Source organism: Erythrolamprus reginae, chromosome 2 (assembly GCF_031021105.1).
Source record: "Erythrolamprus reginae isolate rEryReg1 chromosome 2, rEryReg1.hap1, whole genome shotgun sequence".
In the NCBI taxonomy this organism is placed as follows: domain Eukaryota; kingdom Metazoa; phylum Chordata; class Lepidosauria; order Squamata; family Dipsadidae; genus Erythrolamprus; species Erythrolamprus reginae.
In genome coordinates this window covers 225316122-225337722 of record NC_091951.1, presented here as the reverse complement: position 1 = coordinate 225337722, position 21601 = coordinate 225316122, and the positions used below count along the sequence as shown (strand labels likewise).

The following is a 21601-nucleotide window of genomic DNA, read 5'->3' as shown; positions in this document are numbered from 1 at the left end:
ACGACCCAACAGGAAATTCAGAAGTACAGGTAGCATATGTAGCTTCATGATTGCTTAGGTATACAGTATCTCTCCATTGGCAGATAGATTTGATATTGATATACTTCAATGTAGATCAGTTTATTAAAACTTTATTCTTTTGTCCTTACCTCCAAAAGTAAAATTGCCATGGCTCCTATCACTGTAATTAACTCTCCCACAAGCCTGAGTTGATCCTCATATGTCAGATATGATTCCTATAAACAGGAAAGTACATTAATTAAGGAGATGATAGAGATCTGAAAAATCTGGAACTGGTGTCATCAAGACATTTAATTTATTTAGCGTAGTTTAATTTAATTATTTATCTTTCGGCTGCACTGATTTGATAATGAAACAGTTATTGGAAAGGTGAACCAAAAGAAGACCTTTCACAAGTATAATGCATTACCCCACCCCAAAATATTTCCTAAACATAGAAACCAAATACTGTAGGCCAGTGAAAGAACAATAGTAGAATATTTCTTTGCTATCTTGCTTTTATAGTAGGGAGTGTTGTAAATAAATGTTAATTTAAATTTACAGACTGAAGAGGTAAAGTTGAATATTAAGAAATTATGAGAATGACACACTCAAGAAAGGCTAGTGAAAGCCAGAGCTGGCAAATTCAATGATTTTTCTTCTTCTGATCCTTAAGCTGTTCTCACAATTGGGGCAACCTTTTTCATCACAACCTCTTGGAACTTTTTTTTAAAAAGAATTTTTTGCAAAGTTTAACATTTTGTTTAACATTTATCAATTATTCATATAAATATGAATATAAATCCAATTCAATAAATAAATAAATTAAATAAATAAATATTCTGCGCTGCATTTTGAAAACAGTTATTTTACAATTTGCCTAGGTTCACAGAGAAACCTGTAATTATACACCAATATACCTGCAATGTTTTCTGCACAAGGACGGTGTTATCCCGCTCGTCCGTTTGATTATCTGAGCGATTTTTCAGTGGTCTATAAACGCAGCACATGGTGAAGCAAATCATATAGAGGACATAAAACAGAGCCAGGAAATAGAAATAAGGCCGCCCATATGTGTTCCATTTTAGATTCACAAGTTCCTTCACAGGAGTAATATCTAGGATACGGCGAGCCTGAAAAGAAGAAGAAGGAAAAACCCCCTGGGAATTAACTCTAAAAGTTGAATATTATATTATTATACATAATACATACTATAATATACTATATTATACTATATTATACTATATTATACTATATTATATTATATTAATTATATTATATTAATTGTATTGTATTAATTATATTATAGTCTACGGAGAGGGGCGGCATACAAATCTAATAAATAATAATAATAATATATTATATTATATTATATTACATTACATTACATTATTATATTAACTTTCTAGTTTGCTTCTGCAACCAAACAAGACAGACAAAACTTCAGAGGACAATCAGAACTGCAGAAAAAACAATTGCTACCAACCTGCCTAACATTGTATACTTCATGAGTCAAAAAGAATGCTGTGAAAATATTTACAGACCTCTCACATCCTGGATATAAATTGTTTCAACTGCTATCCTCAAAACGATACTATATCTGTATATCAGAACAACTAGATACAATAACATTTTTCCCTGAAAGCCATCATTCTGCTAAGCAAATATTTCCCTCAACACTGTCAAACTATTCACTACGCCTGCATGGACAACCAAAGAAGTTGAGTGCTCGTGCTCAGCATCATATCCAGAGGTTGGCTGGACATGAGATGTATAAGTTCTACCAGCATTGCTGCAGAAGTTGAAGGGATGGGGATGGGGGTCAGACCATAGGCTACATCAAATTGGTCTACAGGGCTGTCATCCCAGAAGGAAGCCTCTTCTAAAGATGATGCACAAGAAACCACACAAAGGGTTTGCTGCAGACAAGCAGATTCAGGACATGGATTCCTGGGACCAAGTCCTGTGGTCCGATGAGACCAAGATAAATTTATTTGGTTCACATGGTGTCAAGTGTGTGTGGTGGCAACCAGGTGAGGAGTACAAAGACAAGTGTGTCTTGCCTACAGTCAAGTATGGTGGTGGGAATGTCACGGTCTGGGGCTGCATGAGTGTTGCCAGCACTAGGGAGCTACAGTTCATTGAGGGAACCATGAATGCCAACATGTACTGTGTCATACTGAAGCAGAGCATGACCCCCTCCCTTTAGAGACTGGGCCACAAGGCAGTATTCCAACATGATAATGACTCCAAACACATCTCCAAAATGACCATTGCCTTGCTAAAGAAACTGAGGATAAAGATGATGGACTGGCTAAGCGTGTCTACTGACCTAAACCCCTATTGAGCATCTGTGGGGCATCCTGAAATGGAAGGCGGAGGTGCGTAAGGTCTCTAACACCCACCAGCTCCATGACGTTATCATGGAGGAGTAGAAGAGGATTCCAGTGGCAACTTATGAAGTTCTGGTGAACTCTATGCCCAAGGGGTTTTTAAAGCAGTGCGGGAAAATAATGGTAGCCACACAAAATATTGACACTTTAGGCCCCATTTGGACATTATCACTTAGGGGATGTACTCACTTTTGTCGCCAGCAATTTAGACATTAATAGCTTGTGTTATTTTGAGGGGAGAGCACATTTAAACTGTTATACAAGCTGAATTATTCTTCAGTACTGTCACATGAAAAGATATATTTAAACATTTACAAAATGTGAGGGGCTGTACTCACTTCTGTGACATACTATATATATATAGCACTATATTTCATAATATATTTTGCAAAGTCCTGCACATTAGTATTTAGACAATATACTATGTCAGTATATGCTAGAAAATGATCCATAACTTTAAAAAGTATGTCTTTGGAATTTAAAGTAGCCTCTAGACCAGTGATGGCAAACCTATGGCATGGGTGCCACAGGTGGCATGCAGAGCCATATCTATTGGCACATGAGCTGTTGCCCTAAGTCAGCTCCAAAGTGCATGTGTGTGCTGGTCAGCTAATTTTTGCCTCGCACAGAAGCTCTGGGAAAGCATTTTTGGCTTCCAGAGAGCCTCTGGGGGGATGGCAGAGGGCTTTTCTAACATTTTTAAGCCTTTGGAGCAGCGGTCCCCAAACTACGGCCCGCGGGCCGGATGCGGCCCGCTGAGGTCATTTACCCGGCCCGTGGCAGCGTACGAGATTTTACCATCTATAATATACTAAGTTCCGAATGTCCTCTCCACTCTGCTGCCGAGCGTCTGGTGGCGGCAAGGAAGAGGAAAGCCAGGAGGGCGGGGAGGAAAGCACCCTATGGCAGAGCAGCAACAGTTCCTCTGAGAAAGAAATTGGCCAATTGCTTTCCTCCCCGCCCCCTGGCTTTCCGCCTCCTCCTCCTCCAGACGCTCAGCTGCAGACCGTCTTTGTCCCTCCAGTGCCGCTTTTTTGCTTTTTTTTTTTTTTGCACCGGTGAGGTTTGCGCGCGCTTGGGCACTTTTGGCGTGTGGGGGGGTCTGCTGCGGAGAGGGAGAGAGAGAGAGAGAGAAAGAGGGAGACATAGAAAGGGAGTGTGAGAGAAATAACGCAAGAAAGAGAGGGAGAGAGAGAGCGGGAGAGTGCTGCTTTTTTGCTTCTTCGCTGCCCGCGGGGAGCCTGGAAGCCCTGCAAGAGCGTCTGGAGGGGGCAGTAAACAAGACCGGCTCTTGGTCCCTTGAGCCCGCCACCGCCGGTCTTGTTTACTGCCCCCTCCAGACGCTCTTGCAGGGCTTCCAGGCTCCCCGCGGGCAGCGAAGAAGCAAAAAAGCAGCACTCTCCCGCTCTCTCTCTCCCTCACCGGTGCAAAAAAACCGCAAAAAAAAACGAACGGAGGCAGCGGCGGCGAGCTCAAGGAACCAAGAGCCGGTCTTTCTCCGCGCTGAATTGTTGCAGCTTCTGAGGCCGCCTCCGCCTCCAGGCGAAGGGATCTCCTCGGTGGGCGGCCTCGGTCCGAAAAGGACCGGCTGTTGGCCCCTTGGCGGAGGCAGAGGCGGCCTCAGAGGCTGCAACAATTGCCTCTGAGGCCGCCTCTGCCTCCGCCAAGGGACCAACAGCCGGTCCTTTTCGGACCGAGGCCGCCCACCGAGGAGATCCCTTCGCCTGGAGGCGGAGGCGGCCTCAGAAGCTGCAACAATTCAGCGCGGAGAAAGACCGGCTCTTGGTTCCTTGAGCTCGCCGCCGCCGCCTCCGTTCGGGCGAAGGGATCTCCTTGGTGGGCGGCGGCGGCTGCAGCTTCAAGGGACCAACACCCGGTCCTCGTTGAGCTGAGCTTCCTTTGGCTTCCTTCGAGGCGGCAGGTGAGCTTTGCAGTTTTGCCTCGAAGAAAGCCAAAGGAAGCTCAGCTTGGGGGCGGGCCTGAAGCTACCGCCGCCGCCTTCTCTGCCCCGCACTTAGTCTGCACCGGGCAGCTCTGGCGGGCGCGGGGCAGCAGGGCAAGCCGCGAAGGTGGCGCAGCCAAACGTGGGTCGAGCGGGAGGGCACTGAGCAGTTGCGTGGGGTGGCGGTGGGGCGGTTGGCTGCAAGGCACTGGCGCCGGCGGCAGCTTGATGTGTTGCAGGACGCCGCACATTGCTGGCGCTGCGCTGGGCATGGAGCTGGCACCTCTGTCCCGGCCCAGCCAGTGAGCCAGTGCCAGTCCGTGCCCATGCCCAGCGCAGCGCCAGCAATGTACTGCGACCCGACGTTGGTGCCACTGTCTTGGAGCTTCTGCTTGCAGCCGACTGGCTCGCGGCGCGTTGCAGGGCAGAAAAAAAAAGAAGAGAGGAAGGAAGAGAGAAGAAAAGGAGAGAGAGAGAAGGAAAGCATGAGAGAGAGGGAGAGAAAACAAGTGAGAGGGGGAGGGAATGTGAGAGAGAGAAAGAGAAAAATGAGAAAATGATGGAGGGAAAGAACGAGGGAGAGGGAAACAAAACAAATGAGACAAGGAGAAAAGGGGAGAGGGAAGAGAGAAGTGGAAAGGAGGGAAGGAGGGAGGGAGGGAAAGAAGAAGAAATGGAGGGAGGAAGGAAGGAAGGAAGAATGAAATGAATTGAGGGGTGGAGGAAGGAAGGACTTTTTGGGGGGGGCGGTGTAAATTTTTTAAAAAAATTCTCTCAACATACATTCAAACAATACAATGTACCATTTAATTTTCCCTGAATAAAATGCAGTATTTTGTCAGTAACTAATATCAATCATCAAAAAAGTTGCAAAAGTTTTTTTTTCTAATGTTGTGATCCAGGTACATACTTTTCTTTTAATTAAATTCCCTCCTTAATGTTCCTTCTAAAAGTACAACACCAATTATATTTCTAACTTAACCATTATGCCAAAGTGCTTTCTTCTTTCTTTATATATTTTTCTATAAATATTTTTATATATTTTTCTATAAACCAAGAAAACCTTGTATAACCAATCAGATGTTAACAAAAGAAAATTAAAAACAAAACATAAACATATATGAATCTCAGACTTCTTTCCCCCCCCCAAATAGTACGTTCCCATTTTGTTTTTTACATTAAAATAAGGTATGTGCAGTGTGCATAGGGATTTGTTCATAGTTTTTTTTATAGTCCGGCCCTCCAACAGTCTGAGGGACAGTGAACTGGCCCCCTGTGTAAAAAGTTTGGGGACCCCTGCTTTGGAGCCTGGGGAGGGTGAAACACGAGCCTACTGGACCCACCAGAAATTGGGTAACAGGCCATTTCAAGTCTCCAGAGGGCAAGGAAGACTGTTTTCGCCCTCCCCAGGCTTTGAATAATGGGTGTGGGCACTTGTGCATGTGCGATAGCGTGCGCGTACATGCTCTTTCGGCACCCAATAAAAAAAGGTTGGCCATCACTGCTTTAGAGCATATTCATATTATATTATTCTGTAAATGAATATGAAATTAGGTCTTTTTAAAAGCAAACTCTCCTGCAGTTTATCCAAATATTACTGTCCTGACAATCATCAGTGTTTTCCAATGAATGTACCCATCAATAGCTTTGCATTAGATTGATCTGTCAATTCAATTGCCTATCATATAGTGAGAACTCAAAAATCTGTATAGTATATTTATGAACTGAACAGCTCTTTGTCACATAACCAATACAGCAAATTGGTGTTACCTCTGACAACTTTTTTGTAATGTAAATGATTTGATTTGTAAAGATTTCTCATTTTTCCAGCAGGTATGTCCCTACTAGAGCTCAAATTGTTATACATTCCTCACTTGTCAGGCTTGACTATATGTTGCATTGATTAGCCAATGATAAATAAGGTGATTTTAAAAAAAAGAATCAAATACAGTGATACCTCGTCTTACGAACTTATTTGGTTCCGGGACGAGGTTTGCAAGGTGAAAAGTTTGTAAGACGAAACAATGTTTACCATAGGAATCAATGGAAATGTGATTAATATGTGCAAGCCCAAAACTCACTCCTTTTGCCAGCCGAAGCACCCGTTTTTCCGATGCTGGGATTACCCTGAGGCTCCCCTCCATGGGAAACCCCACCTCCGGACTTCTGTGTTTTTGTGATGCTGCAGGGCAAAAATGGGTGCTTCGGTGGCAACGGAAGTCCAGAGGTGGGGTTTCCCAGCGAGAGGAGCCTCAGCAAAATTGCAGCATCGCAAAAACACGGAAGTCCTCAAAACTCCACCTCCAGACTTCCATGTTGAATGAATGAATTAATTAATTAATTAATTAATTAACTAATTAATTTCTATGCCACTCTTCTGAGACTCAGGGCGACTCACAACATGTAGAAATCTAAATATGAGGTTATTATTCCCTCTCCCAGCGCCCAGAGAACAGAAAACGCTCATTTCCCTGGGCGCTGGGAAAGACTTATTCCCTCCCCCAATGCCCAGAGAATGGAAAACGCTCCCTTGGCTCTGGGCTGCCCAAAGTGAAGGGAGCACGAAGGGAGCATTTCTTTTCTATGGGCACTGGGAGAGGGAATAAACTTCTCCAAGCAGCCAGGTTATTTTGCCTCTCAGGTGTTAATATGATGCAATTAATATGATCCCTCCCTCCCCCTCCCACAACCCAGAAAAGCCAAATGAGCCAAGATTGGAAAATGGTTCATTAGAAGAGGCAAAAAACCCTTGAACACCCGTTTTGTATCTAGAAAAGTTCCATTGTACAGTGATACCTCGTCATACAAACTTTTTGAGATACAAACCTGGGGTTTAAGATTCTTTTGGAAGATTGGATATAATTTATTTTCTGAGTCTCACTCTGAGCTTGTCTCTGAATCAGGATTTATTCTTTTTTTTTTTTTGCATTCAAATGTCTATCTATTTAATATTTCAATTCATATAACTTTCAAGATGGGTAATATTGTAGGGCCCATTGTCTGACATTTGTATATTGCAATCACTTAGTATGATTACATTATTTTTATTATAATAGGAAGGAAAACTAGCCGATCATTTATTTATATGGAATTGTTTACATTACGAATCATGCCTACCCATGACTATGAAATTTGATTACGGTTTGAAATGAAACCTGAACTGCAAAGCCATATTTTGCTCTGACCAATAACAGAATCAGAAAGCCTAATGGAAGATATATTTTCTAATCACAGTTTGAAATCACAAATTATGTGATTAGTTGTGATGCGCAGTTATAATCAGAATGCTAAGTGGATGGATGATGGAAGTCACATTATGACTTAGAATTATTTGTGAATCATATAAATCCTTATATAACATCTATTTGGTATGAAGTTAATATTAAACTAATTGGAACATTCACCTTTTTTCTGCATTAGAATTTTAGAATTAACTTTGATGTATCTTTAGAGAGAGAAATGATAAAATGCAAATGTACTTTTAACTGCTGCTAAGAAGATTGGGAACCACTTCTATTTATTCTATTTTTCTTCTTTTCTATATTTTTCTTTTTTTCCAATTTTCACTCTCTTACGTCAAACTTAAAATTTGTATTGTTTTTATTCTGTTGTACGTATTCTAATATTATATAATATATTACTATATTATATTCTTATTATAAATAGAACTTATTCAATTTAAAACACACAAATTAATAAATTTGCCTGCATCCTTTAAAATGTTTTTTTTAAATATGCTGCTAACTTCACACATATGCCAAGGAACTGAGTTGAAATAAACCAAGGCTTATGGCAATCTATGAGTCTAACCAGTGTAGAGCTACACTCGTCAATGTATCAGGGATTTGTAATGATCAGTCCTAAACCTGAAATTGACAGAAAGGGGGGAAAAGATTAAAATTTCTTTAAGATGTGGAATAATTCCCCAGTGCATAAAATATGTATATTATGGAGGGCAGAAATTAGAAGCGAATTCCCTCATTACTTAGAGTGCTGCCATCTGCGAGTATGATTTTAACTAAATGCAGCTTCTTTTCTTCTGATTGTTTAAGGTTCAAAGAAGTCAAAAGCTGCCAAATGTCATATATGATCTTCATAAAAGTAAAGTTGGCAATTGGTGTTGTAAAGTCAATGATGACCATAAGTTGTGTAAAAAAAAAAACCCTTCCCATACTCCCATTTAACATGATGACAGCCAGATAGAACATGCAAAATCCAGTAAGGTTAACAAGGTCTTAGTAGGAAAACAATTTATCTTTCCAGGACAATTGATCTGTTTAGTCAGTTACAACCAGAGGTGAAATGAACAATTACAAGGTGGCAAAGTTGACTAACAACGGCTTACTAAGATTTGAGAAAGCCTGATCTTCATTGGTATCTCCATCATGCCAGGAATTAACACCAAGAACTTTTGACTTCAAAGTAAATTATCTATCTCTGAGCTACAGCCCTTGATTTAAAATAAACAGAGGGCGCTACAATGCTTAAGTTATTTCCAACCAAACTTTAAAATAAGGGCAAGATATAAATCTCTCCCATCTACAGTTCCATACAGACTTGTGAAGATTTTTCTATTTGGGAATTATATTTCAGAGACTAAAATTCTTTACCATACAGTTGCATCTCCTGCATCCTTAAGTACAATGCAAATTTGGAAAGTGACACAGGTGGAGGTGGAGGAACACAAGAGGCTTTTTGGCACAAGATCAAAAGGTAAACTGCATGTAATGAGAAGTTAACCACATGAAAGAAATAAACTGGGTGGGGAATCAAATAAGGCTAAATAATGGAACGAGTTCCAGATTAATCTTTATGGTAACACTAACTCCATTAGGCCCCTAGTTCCTGGGCCTTAAATAAATCCTGCTGAATACTAGGCATCCAAGTGTCATGGAACTCTGGAACCTAGTGTTGGTAGAGACAGGTTCAAGTCCACATTGAGCTAGGGAACTGTGTGCATTGGGCAAGTCCTTATTTTTCAGCCCAACCTACATCAAAGGGTTGTTCTGGAGAGAAAAAAATCTCGAGGAGGAAACATTGTGTAAATCACCTTCAGCTCCAGGAAGAAAGCTGCTATATAAACAAAATGAACCAATTAACTATATTGTATTTGAAGGAAATTTTGAACTTTTGGGGATCATTTTCAGAGATGAATAAAAAATAAAATTGGAAAACTAAAATATGTCTGCTTAATAATGGGGTTTTTAAAATATTTTAAATTGTAAATTATTAGATTTGTCATGAACTGTTTTATTGTGTTGTGAGCCGCCCCGAGTCTATGGAGAGGGGCGGCATACAAATCTAATAAATGAATGAATGAATGAATGAATGAATGAATGAATGAATGAATGAATGAACGAACAAACAAACAAACAAACAAACAAACAAACAAATAAAAACAAATAGAAGCCTATGCAACAAATCAACTTTGTACAAATCAAAAAACCATACAGTGAGCTTTTTCTAAATTATTATTTTTTTAAACATCAGATAACATTCTGTAAATACAGAAGGAGCAAATTTTAAAATCAGTGTTCTATGTTACGAATATTTTAACTGCAGTCTACTTCTTTATTTGAATGAAAAAAAGTGTAACAAGTTCAGATTTAGCTTATTCAGTCAAATTGTCCACCTGTTGTATTAGTAATTGTACAATCTGCATTGAAAGACTGTTCTCTTAATCTGATTTCTGAAGTCTGTGATGTGAATTCTATTATCAGAATCTCAGTAACTTTTGCTTCATCAACTGGACAAAAAGGTCACAGACAATGCAATGTACATGAACATTAGGACAGGGGTGTCAAACTGGTGGCCCGCAGGTCAGGTGTGTCACATGCAGCCCCCCAACCCCGGTTCTGCAAAGGGGAAAAACTCTGCATAGCGGCAATGTGACACCACGAGTCTGACACCCGTGATTTAGGAGAACTTTCAAATTCCTTGTTCAATAATAGAAGCAGTCGTCATTCTAAGAAGATTAAAAGTATCTTGAGCTCCATATTACCTCTCTTTTCTTTGTTGATACAAGAAGTTCCAGAAAAGATTGGTCTCCATCCCAGGAATCAATTTCTGTAAGATCATAGAGAATAGTGGTAATAGGTCCCAAAGACCACATTATTTGTTTACGCTTTTGCAAAAGATGCTGGAACATCTGAAAAAGAAAAATAACATAGGATTGTTTATATTAAATTGCTGATAAGATTCAGTACTAGAATGTATTAAAGATTCAACTCTGCATGTTGGAATTGCATGAAAGTGCAGACATTCTGAAATGCAGCCTGAGTGATTCAAAGGGCTATAAACTTTTAGGGGCGTTTGCCCAGATTCGCCTGGTGCACCAGTTGTGGCCCTATTTGGACCGGGAGTCACTGCTTACAGTCACTCATGCCCTCATCACCTCGAGGCTCGACTACTGTATCGCTCTATACATGGGGCTACCTTTGAAAAGTGTTCGAAAACTTCAGATCCTGCAGAATGCAGCTGCGAGAGCAATCATGGCCTCCCCCAGGTATGCCCATGTTACACCAACACTCCGCAGTCTGCATTGGTTGCTGATCAGTTTCTGGTCACAATTCAAAGTGTTGGTTATGACCTATAAAGCCCTTCATGGCATCGGACCAGAATACATCCGGGTCCACCCTCTGTCGCACGAATCCCAGCGACCAGCTAGGTCCCACAGAGTCGGTCTTCTCCGGGTCCCGTCAACTAAACAATGTCATCTGGCGGGACCCAGGGGAAGAGCCTTCTCTTTGGTGGCCCCCGACCCTCTTGAAGCAGCTCCCCCCGGAGATCAGAATTGCCCCCACCCTCCTTGCCTTTCGTAAGCTCCTTAAAACCCACCTCTGTCGTCAGGCTTGGGGGAACTGAACTACCCTTTCCCCCCCCTAGGCCTATACAATTTATGCATGGTATATTTGTGTGTATGTTTGGTTTTAAATAAGGGTTTTTAATTATTTTAAACATTAGATTTGTTATATACTGTTTATTACTGTTGTTAGCCGCCCCGAGTCTACGGAGAGAGGTGGCATACAAATCTAATAAATAAATAAATAATAATAAATCCAGAGCTTTATCCATCAGGATCCCAATTTATTAGGATCCTGATTAAAGGCACAGAACTAGAAACCAAGTCTTGTTTTCTAGATCTATTAAAACTAAGTCTAACTTTAGATATGAAGTCAACTGTATGACCCCGAGCCAGTCATTCTGTCTCATTTTATACCCTAGGAACATGGAGGATTTAAATTATGAGCTTGCTATAGCACACAAAACAATAATTCATAACAATCCAAGATTTAACTTCTGAATCTGGCTTTCGGTCTAATTAGTATTTAATGTCAAGGAGCCCAATATAAACATTTAGGAATCTTTTCTGAGGCAAAACAAGATATTAAAACGAATTATATTCTTAAAATTCTTCCCCCCATCCAAATATTCCCATAAAGATCAACTGGGCCATGTGCTCACCACAGTGTTACCCTCGACTCCAGCCAGTTTGAATGGAGTAAGACCTTCATTGTTGGGAATCAAGTCCAATGGTTCCAAGTTCCCTTCTTGTTTGTCATAGGAAAGAATGAGATTGTACATCTGGCATGCAAATATCTTGTTTGGCTGTAGAACTAGAATGTGAAGAACGGTGTTTCCTGAAGATGAAAAAATGTGAGAACTGCTCTTACACAACTGCACAATTGGTTAATTCTTACTGAATTAATCCAGCTTAGTAATGTCCCACAAGTATTATTCAGATTTTGTTATTAATTCTTCATGATCACAAGTTTCATTTTTAGATATCCAATTTGATATATATTGGGATAAATTCATTGGTGATGTTGAGAAATGAGACATATAGTATTATATGTCCAATTTGACTGATGTGCATTAGTGAGAAAAAGAAAAAAACCAAAACAATCCTAAGAATTAAAGATAACTATTACAAATATAGAAACACTATTATATAAGCGTGTACATAAGTACCAAGTGTTTTATTACTCAATGGACTACCAAATTCAAACCAGGTATAATTACTTGTTTCTCCCACAAATAATCCATGTTTTTTACAAGTTGACAGTGGGCATCTTACCTAGAGAATCTTGTGCTCTGATATCAGCTCCATTTTCAATTAATAGCCGAACAATTTCCTCATTGCCCACAGAGGCTGCAAAAGATAAAACATGCTCCCCTGTGGAAGAATTTGTGAGGGAAAACAAAATTAAAATGAAATTTCAGTAATAAAATAAAATATTCTAAGACTCATAATTAGGGCTCATTATTTAGCTGTTTCCATTTATGCTTGTTTGTTTGTTTGTTTGTTTGTTTGTTTGTTTGTTTGTTTGTTTGATTGATTGATTGATTGATTGATATGCCGCCTCTCTCCGGGGACTTGGGGCAGTTTACAACATATAAAAAACAATACAAAATACCGTAAATCCAATTTAAACTAAAACTAATAATCTAAAATCCCAATTTATTATTAAAATCAGTTACTCTCATACTAACAAGCAAAACCTACATTCATTCATTCATTCATTCATTGACAGGGGCTGTTGTCTAGACTTGGAGGATCAATGAATAAGTTGACCTTGATTAATCAGTTTTCATTAAATATTTTTATTTTATTTTGTGCTTTTAGTATGAAAGCAGCTGCATATTTAGGAAAGCCATGCCTCTGCATACATGATCTAAATAAAATAATGTGTTGGATTCAGAATAACCTTAGGGTTCATGGTAGTTGGACTTAAGGTATTATTTCAAATGTTATCCTCAACTTATGACCAAATTTGAGCTTGGTCATAAGATATTGTGGCTGTAAGTCAAGTCACCACGGGACCAGGCTCAATTTTACAACCATGTTTATGATAGTCATAAAGCGAGTCATTATGGTCATTAAAATAATGTGGCTGTAAATCCAAATTCAGCTTACCCAATACAGATTGGATAATGGAAAATGGAAAAAAGGGTCACAAAAATGATCAGGTGATGGTTGAATATTACAACTTGTCATAAATGAGACCTGGTTGCCTGAGATGCAACCATGTGACTGCAGGTCTTTTTTCCCAAGGCGGTCATAACTTTGAGCAGTCATCAAATGACTGGCCATTAAGTTGAAAATTACCTGTATGATTAAATATTGAGTCATCACATTATGTTTACTCATTTGCAGATAAAACCAGCCTAAGATTTCTTTACTAAAGTGACAGATCCTGCAGTAGCAGAAGGGGTAGAAAAAAACTTCTGAGGAGCAGAGCTAACTCTGCAGAGCACAGACTTTCTTCTGCTAATCAAGTTATTTGTCCTCTGGATCAACCAAAGGAATCATACCAAAATAGGATCGATGTGAGGAGTTACGCCGGAAGAAGTATCCCGTAGCTCGTGGAGTAGAAATGTGAGCCCTCTTCTTCAGCAGACATTTCACTAAGTGAACATTTTGATTAACTGCTGCAATGTGGAGCGCTGTTTGTCCTGCAATTAATATTTTTTAAAAATTCAAATTAGGACTTTTTTTTTTACCCAACAGTGGCTTGTTTCTAATTAGGGAATGCTAAGAAACCAAACCACCATTTTAGATTTGTTTTTCAACAGGGAATTCGGAAAGAACATCTGTCATATTCTTCAAAACCTTCCTAACTTACAACATCCAAAACAGAGTTCAAACACTCAGACCGAAATGAAAGTCAAAGCTCCAGTTATACTAGATGTCATTAATGACATTTGTGAATCCTATGATTATGATTCCACATCTTTTAAGTTCACTGCACCTGAGACTGTAGGTAGAATGAAGGGCTTTTAAAGCACTCCCTTTCTTTACCATCTTCCCACTGAAAATCCATTTCCTAATGTGGTTACTCTTTGCTACAAAACATAAGATTTGGCAGCAAATTTCAGCTTTGATGCTGTAGCTTTTCAGGGAGTAAACGGTTCAGTAAAAAAGATAAAAATTCCCATTCTTACTATACACAGAACACTTTGTTTCTATTATATCATTAATTTTGTTTTCTGAGTTGAGATCGTGAATATTTGCAGCAACAGCAAGTGTTAAATCAAGGGTTAAATCATGTATTACAATGTTTATGTATTAAACAATTTTTAAATTTTGTTTAATAAATTTACATCTAACTCACACATACATGATTTCAGGTGGTTTACAACATTAAAAATCCACAATATAAAAACCCATTAATGCTCCCCACTCCTTGGCAGTAGCAACAGAGTCAAATCAACCATTGGATTGGCTCCATGCTCATTCGTGGTCCCAAGGCCTGCTAACAAAACCATGACTTCATGGCCTTTCAGAAAAGCAACAGAGTGGGGGCCAAGCATACCTTGGGGCAAATGATGTTCCATAGAGAAACGATATAAGCTCTCCTTGCATCATACGCTCCACTTCTAACATATTTTTGTATCATGTGAGTAAAAGAGCAGAGCTTATATCATGACATTGCTGTGGTGGCATAGTGATAAGAATGCAGTATTGCAGGCTAACTGTGCTGCCAGCTGACTGCCAGTAGTTCGATTGTCAAGGTTGAGTCAGCCTACAGTCCTTGCAAAATTGGTAAAATGAGGACGTAGATTGCTGAGGCAATACAATTACTTTGTAAACCACTTAGAAGGGTCTTTAAAGCACTATGAACTGGTATATAGGTAAGTGTTACTGCTATTGTATTATTTGTCATTTGGGCAACGTGCTCAGGTATGGAGGATCTCAACAACTAAATGTATTTGCTATTGATATAAAATTTAAAATATTTTAAAAAAAACAAAAACTAGATCAGGTCCTTAATAGCAATCACCTTCATAAAGTGCTGATGTCATTTTCTCATTGATGAGTTCTGGAGCAACTTCCAGAAGAAAGTCAGCAGCTTCTGTACAATCATAGAGGATGGCTATATGGAGAGCTGTCTCCCCAATCGCTCCTGCACAGAAAAATTAAAAAAACAAAATAAAAGGTCACTTAAGAATGAGTTTACAACCAAGACTTGGCTGTTGATTCAGACATCTGTCCCATACACATGAAAGATAATAATTTAAAAAAACATGTTATCAACAGCAACAGTTGAATCGATCAACTACAGAATGAAAGGTTCTTTATTGAGGGTTACGGATTATCCATTGTCTGTCTTTTTAAAATGAAAGGGAAAGAGAGAAATTTTCACTTCCCTCACTTATGGATACATTTCAATATAAAATTTAGAGCTTTGCAAAGAGGACCGAAACAGAAATAGAGCTCTGTGATGATGAGGGAACTATCCCATCTCACTATGTACTATAGGTCAGGGCACCGTAGTTTGGCTGTGAATTGTACATCATTTTTCCATCTTAACTTTTTCTCTTCTGATCCAATTGCAGCAAGCATGCACCTTGGTATTCACTAGTCTTGGTTTGTACTAAAGCAGTGTTTCCCAACCTAGGCAACTTGAAGATATCTGGACTTCAACTCCCAGAATTCCCCAGCCAGCATTCGCTGGCTGTGGAATTCTGGGAGTTGAAGTCCAAATATCTTCAAGTTGCCTAGGTTGGGAAACACTGTACTAAAGGGTTGCAAAATGTTAAGTGATAGAACATTCTAACCTTGGAATGGACTGTTCCAAGTAATCTAGAAATGTCCTGGTTTTAAAATATTGTACCAAACTGTTGCTCGATGGTTGTTTTGGACCCCCCCCCCTCCTGCCCCAGTGGAGTGTTTCTCAATCCCAGCAACTTTAGGACCTATAGACTTCAAGACCCAGAACTTCCCAGCCAGCATGTAACAACATTATGTGAAAGAGACACATTTCTATATACCGTACATCTGCACATATGTACTGCAGAGGATCAAAGAGTGGAGGAAATTAATGCCTGGCCTGTAATTTTAGTGCAGCATTTGATAGTCCAAGAAAATTATCTCTTCAGAGTAGGTTTAATTACCTTTTTGATAAATGTCACAAGAACCATCTTGGATTAATTTCTTAAGACCCTGAACATTGTTCTCCTTGGCAGCCAAGAGAAAAGGAGATTCCCAGATCCTGCAGAAAAAAAAGCTCAATAAGAAAAAAAAATACTCTTGAGGATCAAAATAATTTGATTGTCAACAGCAAACAAAATTTTAATGAAAAGATAGGAAAGGCAGGACCAGGAACTGTTATATATTTGAAAAATCTTGATTAAAAAAGCAAAATTAGTGATCAAACTAAGAGTATCAAGATATCAACAGCACTTGGACTTATGTACACAGTGCTTTACAGGAGGGTTCACCAACCTTTCGGACCTCAGGGACCATTAAATTCATAATTATAAATCCCACGGGCCACTAATATGATCTACCTAATGACTCACTGGGTAGATAGGTGGTCATGTGACTGGGTGGGCGAGGCAACTCAATGTCACTCACATCAAGGGATCCCTCACCAGCCCCTGCTCACCCCTCCCACCCACTCCTCTTCTGCTCGTTCGGGCTCCTTAGGCCCCCAAAAGGAAGCAGTTGTTGGAGCTAAGCAGCTAGCATGAGAAAGAGTTGGCAAAACAGCTGGCTCAGTTCAGATTGGATCTGACCAAGAAGGCGGCTCAGTAGAAGCATCTCACTGAGAACTACGAGCATTGGCTTTCCAAGCAAATGGAAGATCTTTGGGAGTGCAAAGCCAGGTAGCACTGCTTCGAGGCTCAGTGGGCTGAGATGGTCAGCCAGTTCAAGGCCATGATGCTGTCCCACTGGAACAAGGCCCTCTGGCTCTTTGCCACCAGTGGCACTTCCCTTCAGCCTTCGCCCAAAGCCCCACATCAGGAGGCTGAAGCAGACCCCAGGTCACAATTTCTGCCCCCAAATGGCCTTGGTTGACAATAGGCCTTTGCCCCACTCAAAATGGACACCACAAATGGCCTTCTCAGGAAGAGACGTCCACCGCCTCATAGAAATGGGCCTCAATGGAATCGTCGCCCATGCCACACTCAAAATGATCATCACTCACAAGATGGCCATTGCATCACAGAGTGGAATGAAGATGGCTGCCATTCACCAGTATGGCCATTTCAAAATGGCTGCTGTCTTTTTTGTATGCTTCAGCCGATGATTAAGGCACAAAGCCCAACGTCTACTATGCATGAGAGGGGCGGCATACAAATCTAATTAATAATAATAATAATAATAATAATAATAATAATAATAATGCTACTGGCGAGGCCAACAAGTCAGAATACATCCGATAAAGAGTAGCAAATGCCGGTCTGAGGGGCCAAGACCCCTATGCTGGAGGGCAGTGACAAGCCAGCAGCACAAGCGAGATAGCTTCTGTGGCTAAAGCTCAAGTCCAGGCTGTCATGCCCTAGCTGAGTGGCAACAGAACAGAGATTCCCTGGCCGTTAGACACATGAGCATAACAGCTCCAGAGACAGGGATGATGAAAGAGAGAGCAAGCGGCTACATTAGATAAATGCTATCAAGGCCAGGCTGCCACACTCACACAGAGCCAGAATAAATTTCATGGATCAATCCCTTAAGGTCAAAAGCGAGAAGGAACACCCCCCCCCTCCCATAGACAACAGCTCTCAGCTCAACGCTTGGCAAGTGGTGAGAACTGAAGCAATGTTATTATTTTCATTCAAATGTATCCAAATGTATTCTAATTCGTAAAGTTAGATATGAAAAGGAAATAATAGTAAATAATCTCCACCTTCTCCAGGTTGTGCATCTAATATTTTCTGGGCCAGGGCCTGGGTTGCACCCGCTACAGCCTCAATACCCAATTCATGTAGACCATCTCTCTTCTCTATCTCATTGCTTATTTATGTCTCCTATTTGTCCTTCTTGCTATCCATGCGCCTTCCATTTTTTTCTTCTCTTCTTTATGTCAACCAAAAGCTGCTGTGGTGGCCCAGGCAGGCAGTGGTAGGTATGCCCCCAAATAATTAAATGGTTCCAGTAGTTTTGGAGCTCCATTGGTTACTAATTGGTTACACTCAAGGTGCTGTGAGATTCTGTGTCATGTCCTTATTTGACATTCCTCTCCCATCCAACTAGACCTCACAGAGTCAAATACAGGTTCTATTTGGGCAAGATTATCATCTGATGGACCTCAGAGGCCAGTTTTATCCAAAGTTTATGTATTTATTATTTATTTATTACCTTTGTATGCCGCCCCTCTCCGAGTACTCGGAGCTGCTCACAACAAAAACAATACAAATCCAATACTAAAACAATATAAAAACAATCATACATCTCATACAGACCATGCATAAAGCGGAGGCAGACCAAAGATTAGTTTTGAGGAGTTTGCAAAAGGGAAGGAGGGGGGAGGTGATTCCAGAGGGTCGGGGGTGCCACAGAGAGGGCTCTTTCCCTGGGTCCCACCAGATGACATTGTTTCATCAACGGGACCCAAAGAAGGCCAACTCTGTGGGAACTAACTGGTCGCTGGGATTCGTGCGTCAGAAGGCGGTCCCGGAGATATTCTGGTCCGATGCCATGAAGGACTTTATAGGTCATAACCAACACTATGAATTGTGACCGGAAACCGATCGGCAACCAAAGCGGACTAGAGTGTTGGTGTAACATGGGCATACCTGGGGAAGCCCATGATTGCTCTCGCAGCTGCATTCTGCATGATCTGAAGTTTCCGAACAGTCTTCAGAGGTAGCCCCATGTAGAGAGCATTACAGTAGTCGAGCCTCAAGGTGATGAGGGCATGAGTGATTGTGAATAGTGAACCCCGGTCCAGATAGGGCCACAACTGGTGCACCAGGCGAACCTGGGCAAACGCCCCCCTCGCCACAGCTGAAAGATGATTCTCTAATGTAAGCTGTGGATTGAGAAGGACGCCCAAGTTGTGGACCCTCTCTGAGGGGGTCAATAATCCCCCCCAAGGGTAATGGACGGACAGATGGAATTGTCCTTGGGAGGCAAAACCCACAGCCACTCCGTCTTATCAGGGTTGAGTTTGAGTCTGTTGACACCCATCTAGAACCTAAGAGCCTCCAGGCACCGACACATCACTTTCACTGCTTCGTTGACTGGACATGGGGTGGAGATTGCTGCATTTGGGCCTATTTTATCTGTCTTTTGTTTCAGAAATTTGTAAAACCAAATCCTTTGAGTTGACACAGTAGGAAGCTGCTTTGTAATATGCACCAGAATGACTTATTTATATAGATTTTGTTTTTGCATGCATTTGGAAGGGTGTGTGTTAAATTGTTTAGTTAGCCAGGCAGAGCCTGTAAGAAGGGCTGGTAAAGAAGGAAACAGACTTCTATTTTACCTTGACAATTTTATTTATTTATTTATTTATTCATTCATTCATTCATTCATTTATTAAATTTGTACGCCGCCCCTCTCTGTAGACTCTGTTGCAATGATTAAGGACCATTATGTTAATAGTTAAGAGACTAAAAGAAACAATTTTTCTTTCTTTCTTTCTTTCTTTCTTTCTTTCTTTCTTTCTTTCTTATTTATTTATACATACATACATACATACATACATACATACATACATACATACATATTTCTATGCCGCCCATTCCCAAAGGGACTGCCGCTCAGACACTATACTTTTCCACCCACACCGAAAATAAATTAGAGGGAACATTGGTCTGCACTACTATTAATCTTCTCATCGTTCCCATCACCCATCTCCTCTCATAAATGACTGTATGGCTGTAACTTTGTTGTTTGTATCCTTACAATTTATATTGACTGGTTCCTAATATGATTTGATTGCTTATTTGTACCCAGACTCTCATTAAGTGTTGTATCTTATGACTCTTGATGAACGTGTCTTTTCTTTTATGTACACTGTGAGCATGTGCACCAAGACAAATTTCTTTTGTGTCTATAAAAATTTGTTTGGGAGAGGTAACGTTTTAAATAGTACGGCTCTGAATCAAACATGTAACTTCGGTTCTGAATCAAAACATGTAACTTCTTTTTGACTCCTGGTGACTTCTTGAACCCAGCCAGTGAATACATGTTTTGCCACCATCTTCTTCTGGAATTGTTCCCCCCCCCCCACACTATTTATGCATTTATTTACTAGATTAATATTCTCCCCCCCCCCCCAGATAGTTTATAAAGAACATCCTTTAAATTTATTCTTACAGCTGCAAATTTTGAGGAAGGCTAGAATGCAAGTGAATAATTGACATAACATTTTTTAGATAGTGTTCAGGATAGAACTGAATCTGGATTGCCCTACTTCTAATCCAACATCTTAAACACTGCAACCAACTAGTACAAACTAGCCTAGTTTCCTGCTCTCCAGTGACAAAATCCAAACTTGTTTAGTTTTTTGATTGCTTATTTGATTGCTTATTTGTACCATATGACTATCATTAAGTGTTGTACCATATGATTCTTGACGAACGTATCTTTTCTTTTATATACAGAGAGCATATGCACTAAAGACAAATTCCTTGTGTGTCCAATCACACTTGGCCAATAAAGAATTGTATTCTATTCTATTTTTCAGTTCAGCCACAGTGAATTAGAATTGCTATCTACAGCTGAGCAAATTAAAAGCAGAGTAAAGAGCATATATAATATACTTGGCATTAATTACTGGCATATTCCACTTTAATATGTTCCTAGAGAAAGATTTATTCTGCATATTCCCAAGTAAGAGCCTTTTCCTGCTAAACTTTCGGGCATATGGCCAAAAAAACTCTATAAGCATCACATATAAATCAGGTGTTTAGTATATAATGTGACATTCTCCCTGGAACAATTAAAATCACATTTCCAGATGTCAGAAATCAGGTGAACAAGTTCAAGGAAACAAAAGAATCATCAAGTGAACTCAGAGAATTGACAGACTTTGATCCATTAAAGATACATTTAGAGCAGAGGTGTTAAACACAAGACCTGCGGGACAGATCCGGCCCACGATGTGATCGGATGAGATCCACAGGGCCGTCCTGGAAAATGTAATAGGCCAGCCCGTGTCCCTTCTGTCTGGTCTACCCAATGCAAAGAGGAAACATGCCAGCAGTTTGGGGAGTGGTGTCACCCTCCTGAGCTCAACCACAGTCCTCAATGCAGCCCTCAATGAAATTGAGTTGATTTCACTGAGGGCTGATTTAGATGGATACTTTATGTAGGATTCCACAAACATTTTCCTCTGTAAAATCTCATCTACTAAAATATTGAGAGATAGAGAATATGTTGAGAAATGATAGTTTAAGTATTATAATAGGACAAACAATCTTCTCACAAAGAACTTTAACTCCTTCTTGAGGACTTAGTGAGATTTAAAATATTAGACTTGCCTGTTTTTTGTGGCAGATTTGGCTACAGATCCTAATCTGGTGTTCA

At 40.2% G+C, this 21601-nt stretch overlaps 1 protein-coding gene across 1 annotated transcript in view; it reads right to left on the bottom strand.

The window, feature by feature from the left end:
- Positions 1–21601, bottom strand: part of LOC139162081 (transient receptor potential cation channel subfamily V member 6-like) — a 44535-nt gene that overhangs the window by 14773 nt on the left and 8161 nt on the right. Inside the window, exons 2-9 of the mRNA XM_070742105.1 lie at positions 16234–16331; positions 15120–15242; positions 13651–13791; positions 12413–12511; positions 11800–11975; positions 10337–10483; positions 921–1133; positions 150–236 (exon numbers count right to left, since the gene is read on the bottom strand). Of these exons, the coding sequence (XP_070598206.1) occupies positions 150–236; positions 921–1133; positions 10337–10483; positions 11800–11975; positions 12413–12511; positions 13651–13791; positions 15120–15242; positions 16234–16331 (1084 nt within the window). The remainder of the gene's footprint in view (positions 1–149; positions 237–920; positions 1134–10336; positions 10484–11799; positions 11976–12412; positions 12512–13650; positions 13792–15119; positions 15243–16233; positions 16332–21601) is intronic.